We start from the raw sequence: 24,840 nt of genomic DNA, 5'->3' as shown, positions 1-24,840 counted from the left end.
CTCAACATTGGACTGTGTAGAGGGTATTGGAGGGCTGCAAAACCATATTCATTCATTCATTCATTCATTCATTGTCTAATCATACATTTACATTATTACATTTATTATCATTTACAGATCTATTGAACGTCAAAACATCCTTCATGCATGTATACATCCGTCAGTCTGTCAATCATTTTATCTATTCCTTCTTCAGCGAAATTGTCACCTATTCCATACTTTCTTCAGCTACTCGGTCATTTAAAGACACACATTAAAGAATTACTGCCAATACACCGCATCATTGGGTCATTCGTACTGTTAACTAACACAGGGAGATCACAAGGCTACAAAGGACAACTCTGTCTTACTTTCCCCATCTACCAATAATTAAAGTGAATGAGTGAATTTGACACCGCCTTTAGCAATATTCCAGGGAATATCACGGCGAGGGACATCAGAAATGGCTTCACTCATTGTACCCGTGTGGGGAATCGAACACGGGTCCTCCGCATGTCGAGCGAACGCTTTAACCACTAGACTACACAACCAACAAGTATTTCTGCTTTAGCCCCCATCAAACATGGGTGTGTCCCACATTTCACCCAGTAATGCACGCACGTGATGGGGAACTACAAACCACATTAATTCCCTGCATGTCGAGAACCCTAACAATCTGTAGGAGAATTTTGTCGCGAGGAAGTATACAAACGGTAACGGGAGTTAAGTTTACCTGTACAAAAGCGAGACTCAGACATACATGTAGACATCTTCATGTTACGTTCAAGTATTCTTAAATGGGAATAGCCAACATTCCTGATCCGCCGATTGGTCTGAAAGCAACTTATATGGACGGTATTTGAATCTCTGATCTGGTGTTCAGTAAGTACCATTGATACCTCAGTACGGCCAGGAATGTATTCATCCCAACTGTCTGGTTGATGATAATGGGTATGTAACACCTGGAAATATCATCATGTTCATTATTCTGGATACTACATACGTATGTATGTTTATATATATTCATTCGAGTAATACCTTAATGCATTCTTTGGTGTCGCAGTATTCAATATATACTTGTCAATGCTAACAAAGAAAAAAAAACAACAACTAAAAATAATAAATAACCTTTCATAAACACGGGCGCGCACACAATATTGAGAAGAACGGGAAAATAAACAAGTGTTAACAATGTTACAGTAAATGTGAGAGAGTAATTAATAGCATCACTTTCAGCAACTCACTCGTGACCTTACACGTACAAATACTGGAATCGAACCTGTGATTTTCAGTCAGATGAGCAAGTGCTTTACACTTTTAACCACCCAACGGGCAATATTGAATTCAAAACTAAAATAACCTACTGGTCTATGTGTTTAACCGTTGGAGTTGTCGCAGCAAATTGGGAGAGCATGTTCTTCACTATCATTTGCCTTATAACAGAGCCTTGTTTTTGCCGTGTCACGCCAATGTGTAAGTACGCGTCCCAGTAGTAGTGCACTGGTAAATAATGCACATGTGTGACAAGGACGGGCATTAGGGCAATGATGGACACTACATGCATTGCTTCGTGTCTGTCTCTACTCACAATAGTATTGATCTGGAGCGGTATCATTATCCAAAAATCAATGCGTATATAGGCCTAACGTACCTAGCCACCCTGACTTATATACCCTCGCATGCCACCGTAAGCATGATGGCCCCATAAGGGAGAGAGCGTGTACAGGAGGACAAGAGAAGTCGTTAAAAATTTCTCAACCATACAATGTTATTGGTCAGATGGGAATACACGTTATTCAATCAAATAAGTCACTTGCCATTTGAATCTGTAGTTTGTTGGAACAAAAACTAAACACGTGAATCGGATTTGGTAAATTGCTAATTCGACGATGTTAGACATTTCTCACTGAAAATTGCGTGTCATGGTATATTCGTGCTGGGAATCAGATGTATCTTTCCTCTAAGTCATAGAAGTATTTTTATAACAAAGATAAATACAACAACAGAGAATATATATTTAACATGTTTTTGTTTATTTTCATGATTGTAACATAGGTACAAGTTGGTGTACGATGCACACATATTGCATGTGGCATCATTATGCATCTTCCTCATCTCCCAACCTCTCCTTATAATTAATGGCAATAAAATCAAATACATGTATCTATGATTATCTTACAGTGATGACGGTTAGTCTGCATATTCGGTTTATAAGTTAGCTAAAAACGACAGAAATTTACAAAAACTTCGTCATGTTGGGGCCACTACACCTCAACTATACAGAGTAACTGATGTAAAATACTTCAACATTTACATTAAATATTAAATGGCAATCTTTGCCAAAGATTGTCAATAAATAATACAAAAAAACTTTGTCCTCTTAGTTAGCGCAACGACATTACAACAAATGTGATGTAGATGGCCGGAAATAGTCAATGACAAACAACTGGTGACTTCCGGTTTGACAGGAAATACTACGTGCACTATTTCTCTGATTAAATACCAATGGATTTGTTCAATTCTCTTCTGCATGTTTGGTAAAATAGCTTGCCAGAGTAAAGCTACAAGTTAGTATTTTGAATACCCACTATGTTTGAAAACAAATAAAACAATAAATACAAATTTCGATAAAAATATACGTTAAAAAGGAACCTTATAAATTGTGCATGGAATGCAGCGTGGTGAATGAGAATGATTTAACAAATTTGATACAAAAATAAAATTCATGACGAAATAAAAGAAGGACCAGCGATGACTGAGAACGCGTTCACTGCCCATATCTATCCGCCATTAATACAACTGGCGTAGGAATACATAACCTTAAGGCACATTACCATGTGTTTAATCGGAAAAACAGTGCAAGTAGTCCCTGTACTCGGCTCTTCGCCGCAAGACTTCTGTTGCCTTGGGAAAATGGAGCACGCGCAAATCGAATAAATTAGACGGATTTCACTTTGCTTGTTCGGTATGTTCAAAATGTACAAAAAGAGGTAACAATATAATGACTGTTTCTCCTGTATCCAAAACCACCCATAAATATGAACTATAAATAGTAATAATGTCGAAATGTGTCCCCTATGGCATGCCATAGATAAAATATTGATAACAACAATTGTGAGATGGCAGCTTGAGATACAGGAGCAAAGTCTATATTATAAGTTCAACAAGATATAATAAATACTGATTGAAAATGAGACGTACATCTCTAGACAAGTCAAAACATACAGACTTGTAACTTTGTATAATATCCTGCTCAAGACACATATTCTCAGACGTACTCCAATTCTCATTCATGCTCCCAACATATATATTAAAGCAGAGTGTATTTTATAAGGCACTAAGAAGACGAGAGATGGACGCCCATGAACATAGTACACAATCATGATATGGGTTAACGGGTAAAATGCGAAACTACGGATGAGAATAAAGATACGAAACTGTTGCTACGATGACGTAACGGGACTTATGACGTAGAAAGACGTGGCGGTTGTTGATAATATCAAATTTATCATTTCTAAGCACTTCTGTCAAAATGCATCAGGATTTCATTCAAATTATGGTGTAATAATTCATTTGGCCGCTCCGCCATCTTGTCCTAAAACCAGGTTAATGTCTAACTAGTGATTCTACTAAGGCTACAAGTTCTGTTATCTACAGTTGTATCTATCTACAGCGAGATGAGACATATATGAGACCTTACAACATTAAGGTCGCCATGTTGTTGACGCTTTTTGCGGCAAGTCAAAGCGATCTGGACGGAAACTAGGACGACACGTGAACATAACAACATTTGCATATTACACATAAAATGCTGACGTCATATTTTGATAAGCATTACGACATGTGGACGTATATACACTTTCTAGGTTGTATCCATCCGCAGTAAACCGGAATAGAACAATTCATTCCAATAATACTTCCGCACTGTCAAATAGTTCCATACGCTCATTAATCAAGGTATATCCCTTGCATAGAAGAGACATAGGTGGCGCCACCTGAGTGGGCTTACAGGCAGAGGGTACGTCACATGGTCAGATATTCTCGGACTTTCAGAATATTCGAGTGGACTGTCTAGATTTAGAGTCCGTGTCCATTTGTAATTATGTGGAGATTCCTATGTTCAATCCTCTTTTACTGCATTCGCTCTTGAATTTGTTGTTGTTGGTAATGGGCAAAATGCGTGCCATTTGCATTTGCTATTTGTTGTGGGACGGCGTATGTATAGGCTGCGGGTACTCCGTATCCGTTGGCTGTCGTCGTATATGGATATGCATCAAATCCCCCGGTAAACTGACCGGTGTATGCGGCCGTGGAATAGTCCGCGATGTATTGGGCGGATGTAGTTCCGGTAGTAGGAGACAGCGGTGAATGGGGCATTGCCAAAACTCCAGGCGAGGCCAAGTAGGCGGAAGGATACACATACTGTGGAAATCTGAAACAGAAAATAATACATTTAGATTTTCACTCAGTCATATTCAGTCAAACGTGGTTGGTAAATAAACATGTAAACAATCTACATTTAAGAGGGTAAAACATAATTAGGTTTTGTGCACGAAAATAACTGAAAAATTGGCAGAGTATAACTACAACATTCTTCATGCCTTATAATAATCTCAGAGGAACGCCAATTCCTCTTTCGCCAGATTTCATGCCCTGTTAACGCTAATAGCACAGTATCTTGACAACGGCAGTGTGAATGATTTTTATATCTTCTATCGACATTGAATAATCACAACAAGTTACAATTAGTCGGCATTTGGTCATCTCACTACAACAATTCTCAGAGTCGATTAAGAGCTGAACAAAGCCCATTATTCAATTCAAACACAACACACAAAGATAAACCGTTATTCAACACTCGTGTAGTAACAAGTTTGCTATTCTATGGGAAAGGAAGCCAAGTCCCCGGAGCAGTGAACATGGTGTCACTTCCGGCATTAAGTCGTGTATACAACCCGCGTGGCCAAAGCAAGCAGAGTGAGCAGAAAATATACACTGTGACAACAAAAACACCTTCTAAATGGAAAATACGACCACACAACAATAATTGCCGAAATTTCAAAAACGAAAAAAAGTAATTATCACCAAGAAAAGATGAAAAATGAATTGGCCAAAGTTGCAGTTCAGATTTATAGACAGGCTGTGCGAATTTTAGTGTAGGTAGGGTTGTTGTCGAGTTGATCCAAATATTTGGTTCCTTTAGCCGAATGGTAAACATAGCGAGGACAGAGGTCAATACTGTATTGTTATTACTATAGGGACACACGACAAGTGTACATATGCATGGACGCCTGAGACGTAGGATCTTAACGCCTCGAGGTCAACGCATATGCGCACATCGTCTTCCTTTAGCTTAATCCTATTGTGACAAGAACTATCTGACTTGTGTTTTCATAACAAACAACGGTGCCAACAACAGACTTAGTTCGGGTGAAAGCCTCGCAGACAAAACAAACCAACCTAGTGCTTTTACTGAAAGGAAGGTATCTTATAATCTAGGCGTTGTATGAAACTGACACGAACTGAAACCGGCAGTCATAAGCTATTAATCAGCAATTCTTCACTGATCGTCAGATCCTTTGAAATTAGCAATAGACGTACTACCTCTGCGACTGTTAGGGCAATAGGCCAGCGATATGACGTCACAACGTCCCAGTATGATCAATAACTAAAGCATGACATATTCTTCAGCAATGGCAGGGAAGACTACAAGAACTGTGGGGGGCGACTTTGATATATTTCTTTTCAAGCTGAACGCCTCACAAACGCCATTATTGGAAAAGCAGCAATATATTTTAAATTTTCTTGGGTTTGACTTAAGGTGCCTGGAAATTCGCTTTCAGTGATACAAGAAGGCGAAAGAGAGAGCTAGATGTTGAGATTTCACCTACTAGGGCGCTTATCTTTCGACACACAGCAAAAATTACCCGTGCATGATACAGCTGAATGGCGGGCCACGCGGCTCGGAGCTCGAGTCTCGAATTACAACGAGGTTTTACAACGTGTTTTATTATTCTGTCGTTAGAAGCATATCTACCATCTTTGTATACATTTCGGGCTATACAAATGCCTCATATCTAAACTCTACGAATTTGCTTTATTTCAAAAGCTATTCACCGTTAGCAAAGTTCAAACAATTTAATCTGATCAGCGATATCAGAATCAGCTATTTCAATTTTGACATAGTTATGTAACTGGTCGATAACAAATAACTGATACGGTTGTCCCTAATAATGTCAGGAAAGGTAAATAGTAGAATAACAACCGGTCGATACACAGAGCAAATTAGTTCAAAAGCATAGTCGTGCTTGTCTTGGATTTCAGTCTAAGATAAGAACAGTCTTAACATACCCGAAACTAGACGATGATCTGAGATGAATGACTTCGATTTCACTAAAGTTGAAATGTACCATACTTGTAGACTGCATTGTTTAAATTCATGTAAAACCAACAAAAGAATAAAATATAGCATTTCTGGAGGATAACTGTTCTGTGGAATTGAGCAGCACTTCAAATAGATTCCGCCGCGGATCCACTCAAGGGTGAAATTTCGTACGGTTTTAACAACCCGGTGAGATGAAAAAGCAGCATGAAACCTCTTCTGTTGTGACAAGACATAGACAGACATATACACCTATCTATTATCCACATGTCAAAACAGCTGCCTTCTTAAAAGGAACGCTCCAATAATTTGAAATCAATTGTCCGAAACTGATTCCTTTGAGCTGTAATTGACCCTAGTTATTTACCACTGCACTAAGACTCGTCCCAGAATAAAGGAGTGTAGTCTGTCGGGAAATAGTATTTGTTTCTTTGTTTCCTGTCTATATGAACTCGGAAAATATACATATAGTGCTATTGATGTCCTCCGACGTTACTCATTTCGAAAGGACTCAGTTAACCAGATGCCCGAATTTCTTCCTTGTTTGAGATGGTTTCCGATAGATTGATCTACTATTTCAAAGTCCGATCCTGGCTAACCTGTAGTAATTTGGTCAAATCAGGTGAGCATTATTGTACCGGTATCACCAAGAACACCCATTACGAAGACTTACAGGAGTGCTAAATGGTTGGAATAAATCTGATGGGTTAACTAATTGTATTTGTCTGTGAGCTCGTACTCTGACAATTAGACATTCATTTTTCATCCTGCAGCTTGACTTCTCGCGGCAGCGAGCTCGTTCTACATGCGGAGATACCACGGTACCAATGAATTCTCTCTAATAGACGAGGACGTGAAATTATTTGTTCGTCAGCAAACAGGCATCGCCATCTGTTGGAATTATAGATAATGAATACTCTCTTCCACAAACACATAGGATGTGGTCGCTACATAGCAAGAATTCAGACTAATTCAAATGCATATCAGGTAAAACTACCAACGATTAAAGATAGATAGTGAATTAACGAGAGAGTCTATGCTTGGCGTCTAAGCAATTGTTGCAATTTTCTTTTTCGGTATGTGAAGTGTTCCCAATTTTAAATAAATTGCCCCGGTGATTTAAAAAGCGACTTTTACTAACAAGAGCTTTGCTGGTGATGTTTAGAGCTTGTGGGATGTATGTCGGATCCTCTCTGCTTTTTAAAGCCGTAAATAAAAACATCCTTTTGACAGTTCCGATTGTGACGATAACGATGAAGACTGAATCAGGTGTCGGTTCAAGTCATGACATACAAAGGGTCATCTCAAGTCAAGGTCATGTCTACAGACTAATCTGACAGAATTTTGATGTGCACAAGCACGCTGGAGTAGTCTTCGGTACAATGAATCCAAAAGTTGACAGAAGATTCGTTTTTGTTAAAGCTCCTGTTAACACTGGGAGTATATTCGACGATAGATGCCTGGCCCACGCGTTTGCCAAGATAACACCGTTTTTCAGTTCTGGTTGAAATACATTGGTATGTCTAGGGTTGCTGATACTTTTGAAAAAAAAAAACAGATGCGGATTGACGATCTTGAAAGTGAAACAGGTCAAGGCAACGCTAACGAATCAAATGAAAAGTATCAACATGTGAGTGTGAGTCAAGGCAGTATACTGCGCCGACACCTATTACACAATAGTCGATAATCAGTAAGTGGTTGCAGATGCGGTGGAGGTGTCTGGAGAAATTGATCCAGACTGCGCAGAGATTTATGAGCGAATTGTGCGTTAAATTCTCCCAGGTGTTCTCCTCTTGCCTGCATTTCAAAAGCGATAATCAAGTTGGATGATTTTTACTAGACAAGAGTAATACAAGTCGTATATCTGGTGCGAATAACGAAGACGTAATTATAACACGCTCGTGTGGTACGTTCGCGTGGTTTTGAGTATTCAGGTCTTGAGCAATCGTCAGCAGACCCTGTACGTGTCGTGACCGGAACAATGACTTCAGTCCACACACCCTAACCTGACGTTAAAGCATATTCTATCGTCTGGAAGCGAACATTTCATTACACGATGTCTGTAGCGTTGAAAGTTTCGTGATTCTTTACCTGTTCGTTGGAGTCAACAGTCTGCTTATGAAACACATTAGCCACGGTGAACATGATCCTTGAGGATTTGGGTTTTGTTTGTATAATAACTCATACCTATCACGCTCAAGCTTTGATGGTTCCGTTTACATCGCGGGGTAAATCATTTGCGTGGTGGCGAGTTCAGCCTTTGCTTTTTTTGTCATTTGTTAAGTAAAGTCAATTTGTTAACGGACGGCGCTAGGGGAAGATGGGTAGAGTTACTGCATTCTGTTAACAGACCGATTGCTGCGAGGATCTCTAAGCAGAAGCCGTTGACATCAGAATATATTGCTTATGTCATGCTGACCTTGACCGGGAAGTCAGACAAAGGTGTAATTTTCACGGACGTTTGTCGTAATCTTCATGCCGAAGATATGTCGTGAAATTACCATACAGTAAACCATATTCTGTTGTCACGTACAGGTATAGATGTACTTTTATTAGGCGTCTGGTGTTGGATCATAAACAGCGCTAATACCCATGTTCAGCTATTGAATAGATTCATTGTACAGCGCAGGAATAATATCACTTATGCATGACTATGTATCAAGGAACTGCATTATTAATAAGCAATTACGATATTGATACCAATGCACAAAATAAAGGCATGGTAATTACCGAGAGGGCAGAAACGTGCTGCTAAACATAAACTACACGTCTGCGCCGCCATAACTGATCGTCTGCTTTGGGATAGTTGGCGGGAAACATGTGTACCGAGTGACAGCGACAGCGCTTCAGCTTGTGCACGCAGATCACACGGACGGGTTATACAGCCCGTCCCTCTGATTACACCTCCGATACCAACAGGAAAATGTCCCACCCGATATAGGTTAGCGTATGTACGGATCAATGTTAGCTAACCCGACAACCTAGATCAGGCTATAGATCTAGGAACTGATAACTAGATAGGCTCCCAGTCTCCTGTGTCTTCTCTACCCTTGCCTTACGGTCGCGTTTAATGGCAGCTGTGATCCTATGTGTCATGACAGCGATTACAATTTCCGTTTAGAGAAAATGATTAGAACAGTATTTAGAAATGTGAAAACCAGGACGATTTAGCAAAACTGACATAAATCCGTCTGCACATCATGATATTACGCAAGCTGCAGGGTTGTTTTTCTGTTCCCCAAGAGAATATGCGTTATCGGCCAGCTATGGCGGTTGGTGTTCAACGGTAAATATATGGGTCTATTGACTATGGAACAGGGTACGGGGTAACGGGTGGTATACACAGCGGGGTCACAGACAAATGGAGGTCAGGGTATGCGATCAATCATGCGGACGCAATGGTCTCACTGCAGTACTGTCTCCACCTTATTATGCAGTCATTTTGAATGCCTTATGAGAAGCCGTGTTCACGAGAGCGCGGCGGTTGTTGTATTCGTACAACGGATTGTAACGGAGAGGCAGGGTGAGGATTTATATGTTTTGCATGACCCGAGTGGAATAATGGCTGACGATCCAAGCAGGTGGATAGTATTATAGTTTCACTCAGCTCGTCGCAACAATTACGTGTGGCGGTCTGTTCTTTCTCGTATCTACTAGATGCCCTACATGCTCCGAGTTCATCTCCTTTTTAAAGCAACTATTTGTGATTGGATGCCTTTTCCCTTTATACACATAGGGACAATCACTTAATGTCGAATCTACAGACATACAGTCCAAGCACTACTCTTCGCGAACTTTAATTAAACCCACAGCGATCTAGGCAACTGGGAGAGGGAATCGTCTGAATTCAACAGCTGCCCACGAGAGCGCAGTGTTGCCTGCCGACCCTTCTGCCAGAAAAAGAACCAAACAAGGAAAGTAGCCGAACCGAAATACGCGAATTCGATAATAAACTCAACAAGCAACACATTTAAAACGTTAACGGGTGATGAAAGATTTCATTATTGAAAGTTTACCAAAGTGAAGACTGAGAGACTTACATGTTGAACAGACCTCGGGAACTAGTTTCCGATTTGATGGGGAGGTTCTAATTAGTAAGTTTGCATTTGAGGATTTGAGGGGTAATCCCGTATTACCTAAACTGCACTTAATATTGAGAAAACCATGGGCTTCCGGTAACGTAAAAGTCTGGAAATAGCTATATGGGGATAAGAATAGAGGCGGGCACGTCAGAATCGAGTAAAATCCCTCCCTGGATGGTTCAATGACGAAAGGCCATACATCAATGTCAGTCGAGACGCGGCCATTCTAATAGCCAAATCACACCCATAAAATTAGTTCATTTAGTTCAAGAATTTCTCCACCTTGAAACGATCACCACGTTTCTTCTCCACTCACAAGTTTGGCAGGGAGATTTAATCTTTCCTACATACTTGCTATCGAAGTTTGAACTGGACAAAGGAAACGTGTTATCTCTCCAACTGATATATGTATGGGAGCCCAGGTTGGCCATAACGTGCAACTGCTCTTTGCTTGAGGCAAATGAACATATGGACAGAGAGCGCGAGAGAGCTGTGATATCTCGTATTCGTACTGTGGACATAGTCGGAATCAGAAGTTTTCACCCTTGACCTTTGAGTCTGGCGAGAGAAGGAACTGTTATCTGGGTTGGATGAAGAGAAACACAATTGACTGTGACACGGAGAATACAATCTCCGCTAATGGCGGTTATCAGAGTCAAGAGATATGGTCGATAAGTCCCGACCATCACACTAAACACACCACTACTGGCACATTGGGAGTCTTTGCACGGCACCTGTCATACGACCCCACCTGGGTCCAACAACGCAGGGATACCTACTGAACTTACTTAACTCTTTACCTATATTACGTAAGAATAACGAAACAGGTGACCTCTAATCTTGTCATAACTATTCGACCTTTAATCTGAATATGAAAATAATACTACTGGAAATTATACAGACTTGATTGTAAAGATCACCTTTGAACTTTTCATATATTAAATTTCAGAATTAGCAACAACCGTGTTTCTATGTCCATGTATCGAAGTCGCAGTACTAACTGTCCTTGGCTAGATACAACTTTTAAACTAATTCGCCTTTAGACGGTAAAAGACTAACTGTCTATGTGGGTGTTAGGCCTTATATCTTGCTGTCACCTGACTAACTGAGTGTTGTTAGTAGATCACAACAGCCGCAGACTAAACGTACAACACAGTCCAGTTACAAACACACGGGCTTTAAAATGAAAAAAAAAACTTCGGGGGGATTCGGCGTCACACAAAAGTGGGAATCAGGCCCTCACCACACGCGGCAAGCAAAATGAAAAAAGTCAAACCACGTTAAAACGAAATCGGATCTGGCACAAAACACAAGAACACCAGGTACCCTGTTCTCGTTTGTTCGAGCACTGGTCATCACGTGACCTCCTAAGGACAAGTCTTCTGACCTAGATGAAGTGTTATGCGTTATGCCAGCTACCCTCATCTCTGTTTGTCGCTAGGGGATAAAAAGGAACACATCTTACATTTTTCTCCTTATAAGGGCAATACTATCTAGTCTAAATTTACACGAACTGTCTCTTTAAATCTCAATATTGACAAAGTTCCTTCAACATGAAATCATAATTCGGTTTTGTTTTACTTAAAAGAATCCTGAACTTAACACCTCCCGCTTTTCCTTTGTCGTAGCCGCCATCTTGTTCCCACCCACCTCTGAAATGTTTTTCGCACTGCACCAAGACTTTAGAGGGAAAGGATTCACAGGATGTTTTCCTACAATGAATCTGATCCCCAGCGCCATCTGGTGGCCAATATTTTGAAACATCAGGGAAAGGAAAGACATGTTGTGACGTCAGCCGCTCTCGCGCATGGGGAGGGAGTTTACATTTTCAAATATCAGAGGTTGGAGAAACGTCTAGCGCATATGAAAACCAGATTCACTCTTATAACAAAACATATCTGGGGATCAATTAGCAGTCTGACCATATAAGAGAAGGTTTATGGATCCTTCTACGCAAGGCTTAGCATTTCTTGTTGAGAGCTGAAGTGCTTTGAAAAGACTATTAAACTCACCCATATTGACCAGGAAGCATAGGAATGCCTGTCTTTATTGCAAACGGTAAAGTCGCTGAAACGAAAACAATTAACATTAGAAACAACATTGAAAGGTGTCATAAAACAAACATTAAAACTGAGTAGTGTGATAAAATTAACAATATTTACAAAAGCATTGATAAAAAATAATTAGTGTTAATGGTATTGCAAATTTATAGTACATCAGCTTTGATTAAAACATTCAATCTCTCCATCTTTTTCACACAAATCTTTCTATATGCCCATACATCAACATTAAAATGAGCTTACAAAAATTAATCATACTCGATACAGACATGGTTAATGTCGTCTCATTTACTTTGTGACAGATATGTTGGCGGTCATGAACCTCACGCCATCTGCTTATGTAAATATGCTGGTGAGCAATTTTCATGTTGGTAATGTTTGTTTCTTGGTTCAAGTCTAGCCTGCGGAAGGATAGTCAGACTGGAAGATGAGAATGGATAGCCAAGTAAATATTTATTAATCTCCTTTGAAGTATGTGAAAATGACCATCTTTCGTGAACCCGACAGACGTATGTCATCAAGTTTATAACAGCCCAAAATACATCGAGAAAATCCGCATAACAAATACCAGAAGTAGGACAGAGAATAGGAGGGGAGATAACCCAAACCCCACCCCCACCCATCCCCTACCCCCAAATTGGCCTAATTATTGATCACGGTTATAAACAATGGAGTATATTGGCCAGTAACTGAACACGTTCCATGAGAATGACAACGCAGAACGTAAACATAAACACATCGTAAAATTAGTATTATCTGGGACACGTAAGTAAAAGTATTTGGAAAACCAGCAGGAGACTTTCAGAGTTTGGGATTTACTGCAATGACGGGGGATGCCTGGGCAGTCAATAATCACATTCCGTTTTCCGTTTCTTTTTTCATCACGTATTTTGTTAGGAAATAGAATCTGGTAGCTGTCTTGGCGCTGGATGAGACCGGGGGAGATGACGGTTACCATTAACCCAGAGTCTATGGCCAGATGGCAAACGAGAGAAGTCTGCCAGCTGTTTGCAGCGCAGTACGCCTGTTTCTCCAAGCGCTTCCTTACGGTAAGCACTCTACTAGTAGGTACAAACATGGAATCAAATATTTCACCAGGATGAGAGACTGAGTGATTAAAACGTTAAATCAGGCGCCAAGTTTAATTTCACATGACATCATTAGCGAAAAATATTAGATTTTATTTCCATGACTCTTCCTATAATAAAAAGTGCAGACATGTTTATTGGCATCTGTCGGGTTCCATGCTTTCCACGGTGTTGTAGTGGTTATAAATAGCATTATGTATAGTAGTTTTGATGGGCATGTTACTATACGTGTGAATTCTTAGGATAACTAGTATCAAAGGCACGTGAATTGCAAAGCCTATAATTATAGAAACATGTGTCGGCGCCATGTTGCTTCATCCGGGTTCTGTCAAGAACATTTCAACTGGACGCTGGCCTTTCACAGCAGTAGCTCCAAGATATGCCATCGACGCGTCCTCGTCCAATCTCGCTAAGTAGAAATTGCTTTTGGTAGAACGTTTAATTACTTGCTCGCATTTACTGATAACGAGGTTAGGAAACCCACCCAGACTGTTTTTCACGAGCTAGGGCCGTTGTTCAATACCACCGACTAGACGTTTCAACGTCAGAACAGTTTTCTTCAGTAAAGCATTGGTTAAGGACATGTTAACTTACCAAACGTTGAAACGGTCTTACGTTGAAATGACGTTGGAACTTCGAGGAGGTATTAAAGGAGTTAACAATTTTTTGAATGACATTCACGTTGCCTGTTTAATAGGCTGTTTCACCAAGCGTGATAATAGAGGTCAAACATTTAATCATATTTAATCACTCCTGTAAGTATATTAATGAGGACTACTGTAAAGAAAGTGCACTAAAAGTCGTCAACGCGATTCAATATAAACAACAATGTAAAGGCAGCGGTCTTCTGATAATTCTCATTCCATTAATATCCTTTCCAACCATCAACCGGTTAGTGGCTGTGAAGATTCTTTGACACGTTTAATTAGGTCTATATGACCAATTCATTCCTACCCATATATGTCTGTTTACCAAGACTTGACGGTCTTTTATGGAGAAGATTAACGCCGTTGAGAACAGTCTACAAAGATCCGGTCGGCAGCCAAAGCGTCACGGTATAGAACAGCCTCAAGTTCATACGATTTTCCTGTCAGCTATTTATTACCCGCAACGCGCGTCTACAGAAAATCATCCGGGTGGATCGGGGGAGCGGATAACGGTTCTCACATTCCTTACCTCGGGTAGGGGGTACCCAAATACAAAAACATCAGAGATGGCTACCATTCAATTTTCCGAATGACGTCTTGCCTTTTGTCAAATATTTGAAGCATTTTTTTCTAACAGTGTGTCGTAAATTACAGAATTGGTTCAAGAGGGAGAACCTCCCATGTTTAAGATTTTCGTAGTGCTCTATTATTACTGTATGTAAACGTGGCATCGCATGGAGGGTTATAAATTCAGCCATGACATTGAACTACTGTGTATGATGGTAATATACACGTTGCAATTCGATCCACCCAATTTATTACCTCCAATGGATACAAGTCTGTATTGATATCAGCTGGTGCAGTGATATATCACATACCAGGATAAATATCTTACAAAATAGTTCTACAGTAAGTGCAATGTTTCAAAATTTGCTTTTGTTGAATATCATGTACAGCTAACTGACAGAATACATAGGACTTATTATTATTATTATAGGACTGAATTATGCACGATCATTCCTCGCTACTTATAACACAGTGTGTAAACAATTGATTCCTTTCAACGTGTAGGTGGTGTGTGGAGATTTGGTCGGTGTGAACAAAGCCTAAGCACGACTCGTGTAATGTACTGGGTTGGGGGAGTTGGGGCGAGAAACCTACCTGATGTGAGGTTCCCCCTTGGTTTTGCCCCCAGATAAGCAAGATTCACGTTGGCTTTTCTGCCATCAATGATAGGATTTGGGTCCTTGCAAGCACGCTCTGCCGCCGCTCTATCAGCCATTGTCACCTGGAACCGAGCGAAACAGAACACTGAATATCTGCATGTAATATTCATGATCGTAAGTACTCAGTTGAGATTCGCCTGTGCTATAGACAAGGGAAATGAACAACTTGCTGTTGTTGAGCTACCCACACCAATACAGAAATGCATGGTTGTTGAACCCAAGGAATCATTTGTGTATAGATATCAGGGAAAACGTTCTGTAAAAATCAAGAATGATAATGTAATATCACTGTCATCGGCTTGACGACATCAATGATTTATTCGAACGTTGCCCCACTTTCTTCGTATACTTTCACTAGATCCATCAAGTGCATATTTTCAATTGCTTTAAACTACAGCGACTACGCTGTCAGGTCTCCCACTTTACGGGACGTATCGGGATTGTTCGTCTGATCATAAACATATGGCTTGTTCATTAACAGGGGGGCTGTCATACTCCTGACATCTAATATTAATTAACACCCTTGTGAATACTGATTGCAGTAGCTCTATGTTCACGTGTAATGAACGCTTGGACAGTTCCTTACGCTGTCGCCATGGAAACACATCCATTTCTATTTTCAAAGCACTGACCAGCATAATGGCCCCAACAGGGGAGTCCCAAGGGGGGATTACTGGGGGGTTAGATGTGACATATGTACGTTCAAAACGTGTTCTCTATTGCCCGAGAATGTCTGTTTCACACATACAATCAACAATGCAATTACGTAGTACAGAGACGCCCCATTAACCACAAGCAACGAAAAGTACATTAGGCACAATGAAATTGACAATATAAAGACAGAGAGATGTATATGGACTAATGTAAAGGGTATAATATGCGAGAGAATTAAGGTATATTTTCCTGTATATTGCTTTAAGAGCTCATTCGAGGCTGAACCGACAGAAATTGATTGCACCGGTTGTTTGAGCATCTGACAATGAGTAACGGGGTGGCATTGAAATAAAACATGATTGACTTGATATCGATCAGCATCTGTGTATTACAATACTACGAACGTTGATACATTAGTTGGTATTGTCTCTGGTGAACGAAAGCAATTGATGACTGCTTAAAGCGCGGCTACGCTAGCTTCTGACAGACTCGTGCCTAAGCTGTGCTTATCAAAGTGGGTGAGCTATATTACTCTTATCTGGCTGAAGTCATAAAATGTCCAATTTATCATCAGTTTGTGAGAGCACGAGATATACCCTTGCATCATTCTATGTTTCTGGTTTTTTTTAATATTTTCGTGATATTTACACCGAATGGATCCTGTTAATTTCATTTCAATTTCAGAACAGACAAATATGTCATGACAGGCTCAAATAAAGCAGAGTGGAAACCTAGGGAACGTCGTTGCTCTGTTAAAACCTCATTTTAAATGACAACCCCTGGAAACGTGTTTTAAGGGTCAAGTTACACATGTCTGATACAATCTTAGAAAGAGAGATTTCAAACTGAGATATGAATCTCCACACGGAAGGCTAAAAACAGTTCGAGTTTAACACGCCAGATTACACAATCTTTACTCAAACGCACATAGTTCGAATGTGGCGAGTGTTGAGAACAAATAAACAAAGACAGGGTGTAATGAATAAACGGGTTCAAAACCTGAATACAGGGGTCCGTGATATAAACAGTTTTACCGTGCGGATCTCACCCTACGTGTTATAAACAACCATGTGGCTGACGAAATCAACTATACTTACAAATCCGTATCCTCGGCTTTTCCCGGTTTGTCTATCAGTAATAACCACTGCCTCTTCTATATCGCCGAACTTATCGAAGTATTCCCTCAGGGACTGATCTGTCGTGTGGTACGGTAACCCTCCGACGAATATTTTAGTGAAAGTGGTATCCTTTTGCTGCACGCCGGTGGTAGGGGTAGTAGCCGCCATGATATAAGTAGTAGTACAAGAGTTGAGAGAGAGAGAAATACAGAGAAATAAACACAGCAAAGTCCGAGACACTATGAACAAACGACTAGTAATGTTGGACGGTAGATGGACAGTAACTCCTTCGCTATTCCGAGTGACTGACCTTCCAAATTGTCAATGCTAGCTACTCTACCTGGACGTGTATTTGTACGCTTGGTCCCGATCAGAGCAGCTCAGCTGAGCCCCGCCCACTGTGCATACATTACAATCACGTGCGGTAGCTCCGCCTCCAACAAGCTCCGCCCGATAAGCCGCTTGCGATATCGGTTCGTAGTATCTCTAAGAGTTCTGTTGTGCGCATGGGGAAACACAGAGCATGGGAAAAAGGGAGATTTTTGCGAGGATGTGCTATGGTGGTGCTCTGAATGGAATTTCATTTATTCCGTCTGGAGAGGGTGAAGAGAAAATATCAAAGTTTGCACCATCTAGAGAGCAGTATTTTCTCTACGTCGTAAGGTGTGGATTTTAGCTCCATGGAAAACATAAGCTGCTAAACTCATGTTTTGGAAGACTGCCAAATCATTGTTAAGCGGCCCTTCAAACTATGTGTCAAAATTGTCGTAGTTGGTCCAACACAGGACTGATCAGCTTCAAGATGGCTTCCCTACCGACGATCCACGACCAAGCTGGGGTAGACCGACCCTTATCAACACAATTTGCATGTGAAAAACACAACGTCTCAACAGCGTCCTTGCAGTGACATTCAGCCAGTCTCAGCCTAACCTTTTTTCACAATTTCACATTCTGGAGGCCTTTGGCGTTTTCTTTCATGGATCGTTACCAATCTTCACGAAGTCGTAGAAGAAGATTATTTGGGGATAGATATTTATCAAAGATATTTATATAAGGAACGTTAAGTTGAACGATTAGGTAAGCGAGAGTGCTGTGCGTTTCTGTTTTTTGACGTGATATATACTAATTACGTTTTTATCTATACTCTACAGTAGAAGGCTTCCCATTTTCCATTTTTTTATATGATTTTGAATAAAGTTTTTTCTTGTATTCTAGAAGTGTGTCCTGTGTGTGTTTTTTTTCCTTACTGCGCTTTGCGAATGACTTGGGCCATTGGCTTTGGGTTGTGTGTGACGTGTTGGTTGTATTCTGGGGTGACTGTTTCCCTTTCTGGAAACCCATGGGTCTCGTTTGTGTGAAATGATTGCTTCACACATCATGAGAACGCATACATCAATCGTGGTTTGGTCTTCGTGTGTTGTGCTGACATTATGTGCGAGTGAACTTTGCTATGCAACAATGATGTGGGGAAATGCAATAAACTATAAACAACTCGTTGCCCCGCAAGCCCAAACAAACCCCTACATTATAAAATCGAAACACTATATTTTCCGTTAATGTTTCCACATTTGGAACATTAAATGTTCCCTTAAAATTCATAAAAAACGTTTTCAATCACACGTTTAATGCATTTGTGTCCTGTTTTCTACTGCACCAGCCAAGACCAAGCTATGCGTCATGTGCTATATTCAGTACCCGTAAGATAAATACAATGTGATCTCATACCACACTGTGTTAGCAGTGTCACTGATACGACCTTCAATAATACCAGACCGCAATAAAGTGTAATATAACATTGATGAAAGCTCAGCCTTATTCGCGTCCATATAACGCTGTGAACATTAACCAAGGACACTGTATTTAATTACGTTTTTTTTATTATGAACATTGTAATTTCTACAGCTGGTGCATCAACATTCAGATTGATTGATTTCTCATTAAAATTGCCAGACATTTCATTAAAGCAATGTGTGATTAATTAAGGGCACATTTACACCAAGACGATTTTCGAGTTATTATCATTAGCATGCAAGAACGTATTTTATGGCGTTATGATTGAACCGCACAGTGTAAACATACATTGCATGTTCCTGCAAGCCGATGTTGATTGCAGGCTGATATTGATATGCGAGAGGCTATAACTGTCAATCAATGAAAATGACATGAGCCTGTTGAATACACAGGCCCCGGTGTAACGTCACTCAAAAGCATGCTAGGGTTTACCAAAGCACTGACTACGATAAGGGAAACTCGTTTGTGTACTGTGAATTTATATCGATTATTTATATTCATAATGATATCATGGGCCATATCACATTACTGGGGCTGCCTTAATCATGATGTTTATTTGCCATCCTCCGTTAACGTGTATACCTACAAACACATGCATACATACTATAAATCACAACACTATTTGTTTGTTCTAATATCATTATATGGAATATATGTAACTTAGGGCATTGTCTGAGATAAATATTTTTACAGATGCTGGGTATAGGCACAATCACCTAGTGAGAGCATTTGATTTTCTGAGTTTCCATGAAATGAACACAAACCCATGCATTGTAGATAGCAATCACTCAAATTAATGATGTGCACTTCAAGACGTAACAGTTTCCTGGACGTGTATATTACAAGCTCGTAAACATCGCAGATGGAGGTTTACAGGAAATTCATAAGATTCTATTCCAATACGAGACTAGATGTGTTGGGTTGCAACAAAGCCAACACAGTTTCTCCTTGATTGACAACGCGAACATAAGAGTTCCCTGAAACCGACATGCCTGGGTTCGAGGTCGACACGTGTTTCAAGTTAACTTTGATTTACGCCATGTTAGACACGTGCTGGCAATGGAACGGGGGAAATCTAATAAAAAACTAATATTTGATGACAATTAGTAGTGTTTATTACTGTCAGTTCATTAAAACACGATACATACATATCCACAGAAAAAAGTGCCAATATGATATCAATGTCACCAAGTACATCTTCAGTGTTTATACTTCTCTCAGTGTCGTATCAGGGTAGTAGCGTAACGTTCAATGTAGTCTAATTGTATTAATTCTAATGAGGCCTGATTATGGATTTGAGTTTAGAAGAGGCTTAGGTTGTTTTGTAACAACAAATCGATTTGTCCGTAATTGGAGGAGTTTAATCGGCTTGTGTTGATGTACATAAGACAATAGTCGTCAAATGAACAAAAGGTGTTTAATGAAGTGCTTGAAATGCACAACAGCTGAAGTACACATCTGACATTTAATTATGATTTAATAATTGATTCAATTAAAAACGTTTGAAGCGATTTACGTTACGCACAGAGTACGAACAGCAGTTGGTGACACTTAGTTGTCTGATGTTTTTGCTTTGATAGCACCTTGAAAGAAGGTACTTCAACATTAAAGCACATACAATTATATATGTCAGACACCCATATTGGTACCGTATATAGAGTGGTAGACATACATTCTATCGAATATTTACACGAGAGGTCTACATAACAAAAATGATATAAAAATAATGAAAATGTAATTGACAACATAGCATACATTGATGCCTGCAAAGATGCCAGATTACATTTGCAAATTACTGAGCATAAGACATTTCTTACATAAAATTGAAATTTGAATATCTTTCCTTCAATGTACTACAAACATATCTAAATATCAATTTTGGCCCTGTATGCATGGAAAAAATATTGATAATAATAATTATATTGTAATATAACTGACACAAACATAATTTTGAAGTACCTTTACATCCTCACATGTGATTAACAAAACATTAGGTCGATTTAGACGCACCACACACACACACACACACACAGTTTAGATTCATGATATAATTAGTACGAACAGTGAAAAATGAATTTGTAAGTTTCACGACAAACCAGAAGTCTAAATGAAAAACATGATCACCACGAATGTAGGTATCAACCATACCTTGCAGCTAAATATTGTCTAATCGATGTTGAAAAGGCAAAAGGCAACACACATCCCTTAAAGCACTGACTTTCTTCCACATGCCAACATCGGTGTTTTTCTCGGTTTCTGGTCATGTGAATCTAGATATATTTTCAGACAATGTTTTGATGCATACAGTAGCCTTGTTGCCGCGGTAACAAACAAAATAGTTGTTAAAATGTACACCTGGAATATATATACTTTGGGCTGTGTAGACTGTTCTAGACTAGGATAGTAGAAATGAAGATAAAATGTGGGAGTTGGCATAATGTCCGGATAACACAGGTAAGCATAATCAAACACAAAGTTAGACCTCACTATTGCGGACAAATACAATTTCCTTTGAGATCATACAGATTAATTCATTTCCGGATTCATTATTACAGGCATATGATCTATTTTAACAGTGTACCTGCACACCTTTTTACATAAATCGTTAAGGCAAGGTTTCCGGGCTTTCAAGGTGCAAACTAACGAGGTTTTGCTTGCAAATACATATACCTAGTTGTTCAGTAGTGACCTACTTGTCATGTTTATGTACAAACTTATGTTTTTCGAGTTGAAATCGTAACTTACATGTAATACACCGTTTTATTGCTTGCAGTGTCTTTATTACACGACTTCCATGTACACAAAGTCACGATGTTGGTGAAGAAAAACGCTATAGTGTGTCTAAAAGCAAAGAAGCGAGTAGGTTTTTATGCATTTAACCAACAGTTATTACTGTTATAATCATCTTTAGAACGCAAAATGCGAACCCAGTCCCACGCTCTTATTTAGAGAAAACACATCTTACAATGTATTGTGACAGCGAAAGCTCTTCCTATCTCTATCACATCTGGTAGTTCACTCTGGTAGATTTCTAGTGTACACCAAGTGAACAATATAGGATATATAAATTAATATATATGTACAATAGATAAACATAAACAAGTGCCATGTGCACGCGCGTACAACACTGTGTATTATTAATAGTTTATACTTTCAATAAATACACCTTTGAAAACAGGTATTTTTTCAGATACTAGCCTAAATGAAGGGTCCTGATTTCGATTTTTCTTTTTTAGAATCAATATCAGCTGAAGTGTTGGTTTTGTTTATAATGAATCGAAACATCCGGATCCTATTTGCATGAAATTCATGATATATCTGTGGCAGGTGGGTTGTACATTTCAATCTAGATGGAAGGGATTTCAGGATACAGGAAAGGTTAGGTTACAACTTGCACTCAGTGGCAGTTGAGTGTTTGTTTAAATTTAATTTAATATGTTTGCTGGCATTTCAACAGGGTGTGTGCAGACAAATAGTTGCTGACAATGCCAAAAAACCTGCACGTTATCAATAGCCCATCACAAGCCCCGACCATGACCCCATACCGCATGCATGTATGTACATTTCATCTGCCCACATGTTTAAACTATGACATGTACATCAACAAATGGACGTGATTAGTGCAAATGGCTTTAGGAGAGAGATGATCTAAGCTAATGATCAGTAATGCAGGACTGGGGTTAAGACTGGGTCTCACCCAGACCCACTGTAACCTGTTGTGACAGGAAGCTCCATGGGGGCGGGGATCACCTTACCAAGATCGCTGCGGTGGGTGGGGTTGGGGTCGGGGTTGGGGGTCTACTAGAAGAGAGACTTTTAGGCTGACCAAAATATTGTGATTACCTAAACGGCTATGTAAACTAGAGATGTTTTAAATTGAATTGATATTAACATTTATAGGATAATTTGTTTTTAACATATGAGACGGCGTAAACGAGAATATGAGTGGGTGCAAAGATGGTGTGATTATTTCTACATATGTCATACGATACCTGCGAACACCTGGTGTCATCACTATTTCATAGCATACATACATTTACATACATATAAACAAGTACACGACAAGGATATTGTCGGAATCGTGCAATTGAATCTGCCTGTAGATGAAATGCTTATGTATAAAGAAAAACGTTTTGACTTTCATTACTGTGATTCATTATGTATATACCTTGCTTCTGTAGCATCTAGTGTCTAATTGTTATGATAAGGATCATCTTTGTGTATCTTTGTACCTTTTATGTTTATATCTTTGGTTTATAGAATATTGCCACTGTTCCTTAATGGAATACTATGCAATAAATGTCTTATTTTATCTTTTATTCGTGGCACATTTTAATGAAAGACTGAGTGAGTTAAGTTTACGCCGCACTCTTTAATTTAAGATGATTTATTGCAATTGGATAGCTAGTACATAAAGTGACATAAAGATACTTATCTTTGTGTGATCGTATATAAAAAAATATTTGGGGATTAACGAATGGTGGGTATGAGTTAGACCTGCACTAGTCTCACAGGTAATAATTAATAGTTTAAATGGTAATTTCTAAGATAGATAGATAGATAGATAGATAGATAGATAGATAGATAGATAGATAGATAGATAGATAGATAGATAGATAGATAGATAGATAGATAGATAGATAGATAGATAGATAGATAGATAGATAGATATAACAGACTGGAGTCCTTAGATTTTACTTCCCCATTGTTAGGCCTTCCCATTTAAGGACAGAATTACTATACGTGCATGGGCACAGACCTCAGTGCAGCCTTGTCGCAAGGCTAAGAATACATTCACAGGATAAACTTCAGGAGAGCCTCGGACCAAGGCTAGGCATGAGTCAGTCACAACTTAATAACGGTGTATGGATTAATAGCGTTTCATTGAAGTATGGTCCGAAAACATGAGATATTAATACGTACATAGATATCTACTACCTGACCCACTGTTTAATTGTGTGGGAATATCATCCCAACATGAAAATTGATGAATTTTGCTGTCAATTACTTAACAGATGTATGTCAGTCTATTGTCTCCAGTTCTGCAAGTTTGGTGATGCAATAAACACCAAAAATCAATAATTATTGTTCAAAAACGCCATGTTTGGACATGGAACAAAAATAGAACAGAGGGTATATTGTTACGAATATTGCAAATGGTTATAATGCAAACAATGAGTGCAGGAAACATGATTTTTTTAAAAAACATATGTGATTGTTCATGTTTTATATTTACAATGCACATCAGCAATATCATTGTTGCACAGATGAAAGAAACAGATACAGATGTACCAAACTTTGGTTGTTCAGCTGAAACACGGAAACGTTTCTGTTAACAAAACGTTAGGGGCAATATTTTGCTTTAGGGAATATTTTTGTCAGTATGACCCAGGCTGCCTATTTCTGTTAATGCCATATGGAGGCTCCATATGTCTGAATTCAGTGGACATGCTGATTAAATCAAGTCCTGACTGAAGTGCTGCTTGATTAAGAATCACCACCAACATTTTATTGAGGAATATCTCATTTCAAAAGAGTAAAACAAACAAACAAACACACTAAAATAACAGAAACCAACAATTTAGATAATATGCTAAACTATGGCCATCTAGCACTATTTAACATATTTTTGAAAAGAGGGGGGTGTTTTCATGTACTTTTAGACTAAAATAGAGTCCCTGAAATGAATACGTTTTACAGATAAAATATGTCAATAAAATATGATGAAATGAGCCCAGAGACTAAGGCTTGCCACACATTGTAGGCTTGCATGGGTTCACATTGGATATGTTTGTTTTAGTGTCTCTATGACA

At 39.3% G+C, this 24,840-nt stretch overlaps 1 protein-coding gene across 2 annotated transcripts; it reads right to left on the bottom strand.

The window, feature by feature from the left end:
• Positions 1-1,991: 1,991 nt before the first annotated feature.
• LOC137278009 (RNA-binding protein 24-A-like) lies at positions 1,992-17,626 on the bottom strand. 2 transcript variants are annotated; one of them, XR_010956638.1, is made up of 5 exons: positions 17,216-17,617; positions 15,400-15,526; positions 12,456-12,510; positions 11,770-11,880; positions 1,992-4,411 (listed from the first exon to the last, which is right to left on the bottom strand). XR_010956638.1 is itself a non-coding variant. In XM_067810041.1 (4 exons), the coding sequence occupies exons 1-4, from the start codon at positions 17,402-17,404 to the stop codon at positions 4,111-4,113; spliced, it is 672 nt and encodes a 223-aa protein (XP_067666142.1). In that variant the 5' UTR covers positions 17,405-17,626; the 3' UTR covers positions 1,992-4,110. The 2 variants fall into 2 exon arrangements, 1 of the variants encoding a protein (XP_067666142.1); XM_067810041.1 differs by lacking the exon at positions 11,770-11,880 and having other exon boundaries at positions 17,216-17,626.
• Between the last annotated feature and the right edge of the window lie 7,214 nt (positions 17,627-24,840).

This window comes from Haliotis asinina, chromosome 3 (genome assembly GCF_037392515.1).
Source record: "Haliotis asinina isolate JCU_RB_2024 chromosome 3, JCU_Hal_asi_v2, whole genome shotgun sequence".
Lineage (NCBI taxonomy): Eukaryota > Metazoa > Mollusca > Gastropoda > Lepetellida > Haliotidae > Haliotis > Haliotis asinina.
Note: the sequence above shows the minus strand (reverse complement) of the source record. Positions and strands in the feature narration are given on the sequence as shown.

Excerpts from the sequence above, each read along its gene's own strand:
- LOC137278009 (XM_067810041.1), bottom strand. The coding sequence starts at position 17,404 with ATGGCGGCTACTACCCCTACCACCGGCGTGCAGCAAAAGGATACCACT. Across the intron at positions 12,511-15,399 it reads AAGGGGGAACCTCACATCAG|CGACTTTACCGTTTGCAATA; the intron begins GTAGGTTTCTCG and ends TTTTCGTTTCAG. Across the intron at positions 4,412-12,455 it reads ATGCTTCCTGGTCAATATGG|ATTTCCACAGTATGTGTATC; the intron begins GTGAGTTTAATA and ends TTTCTGTTTCAG.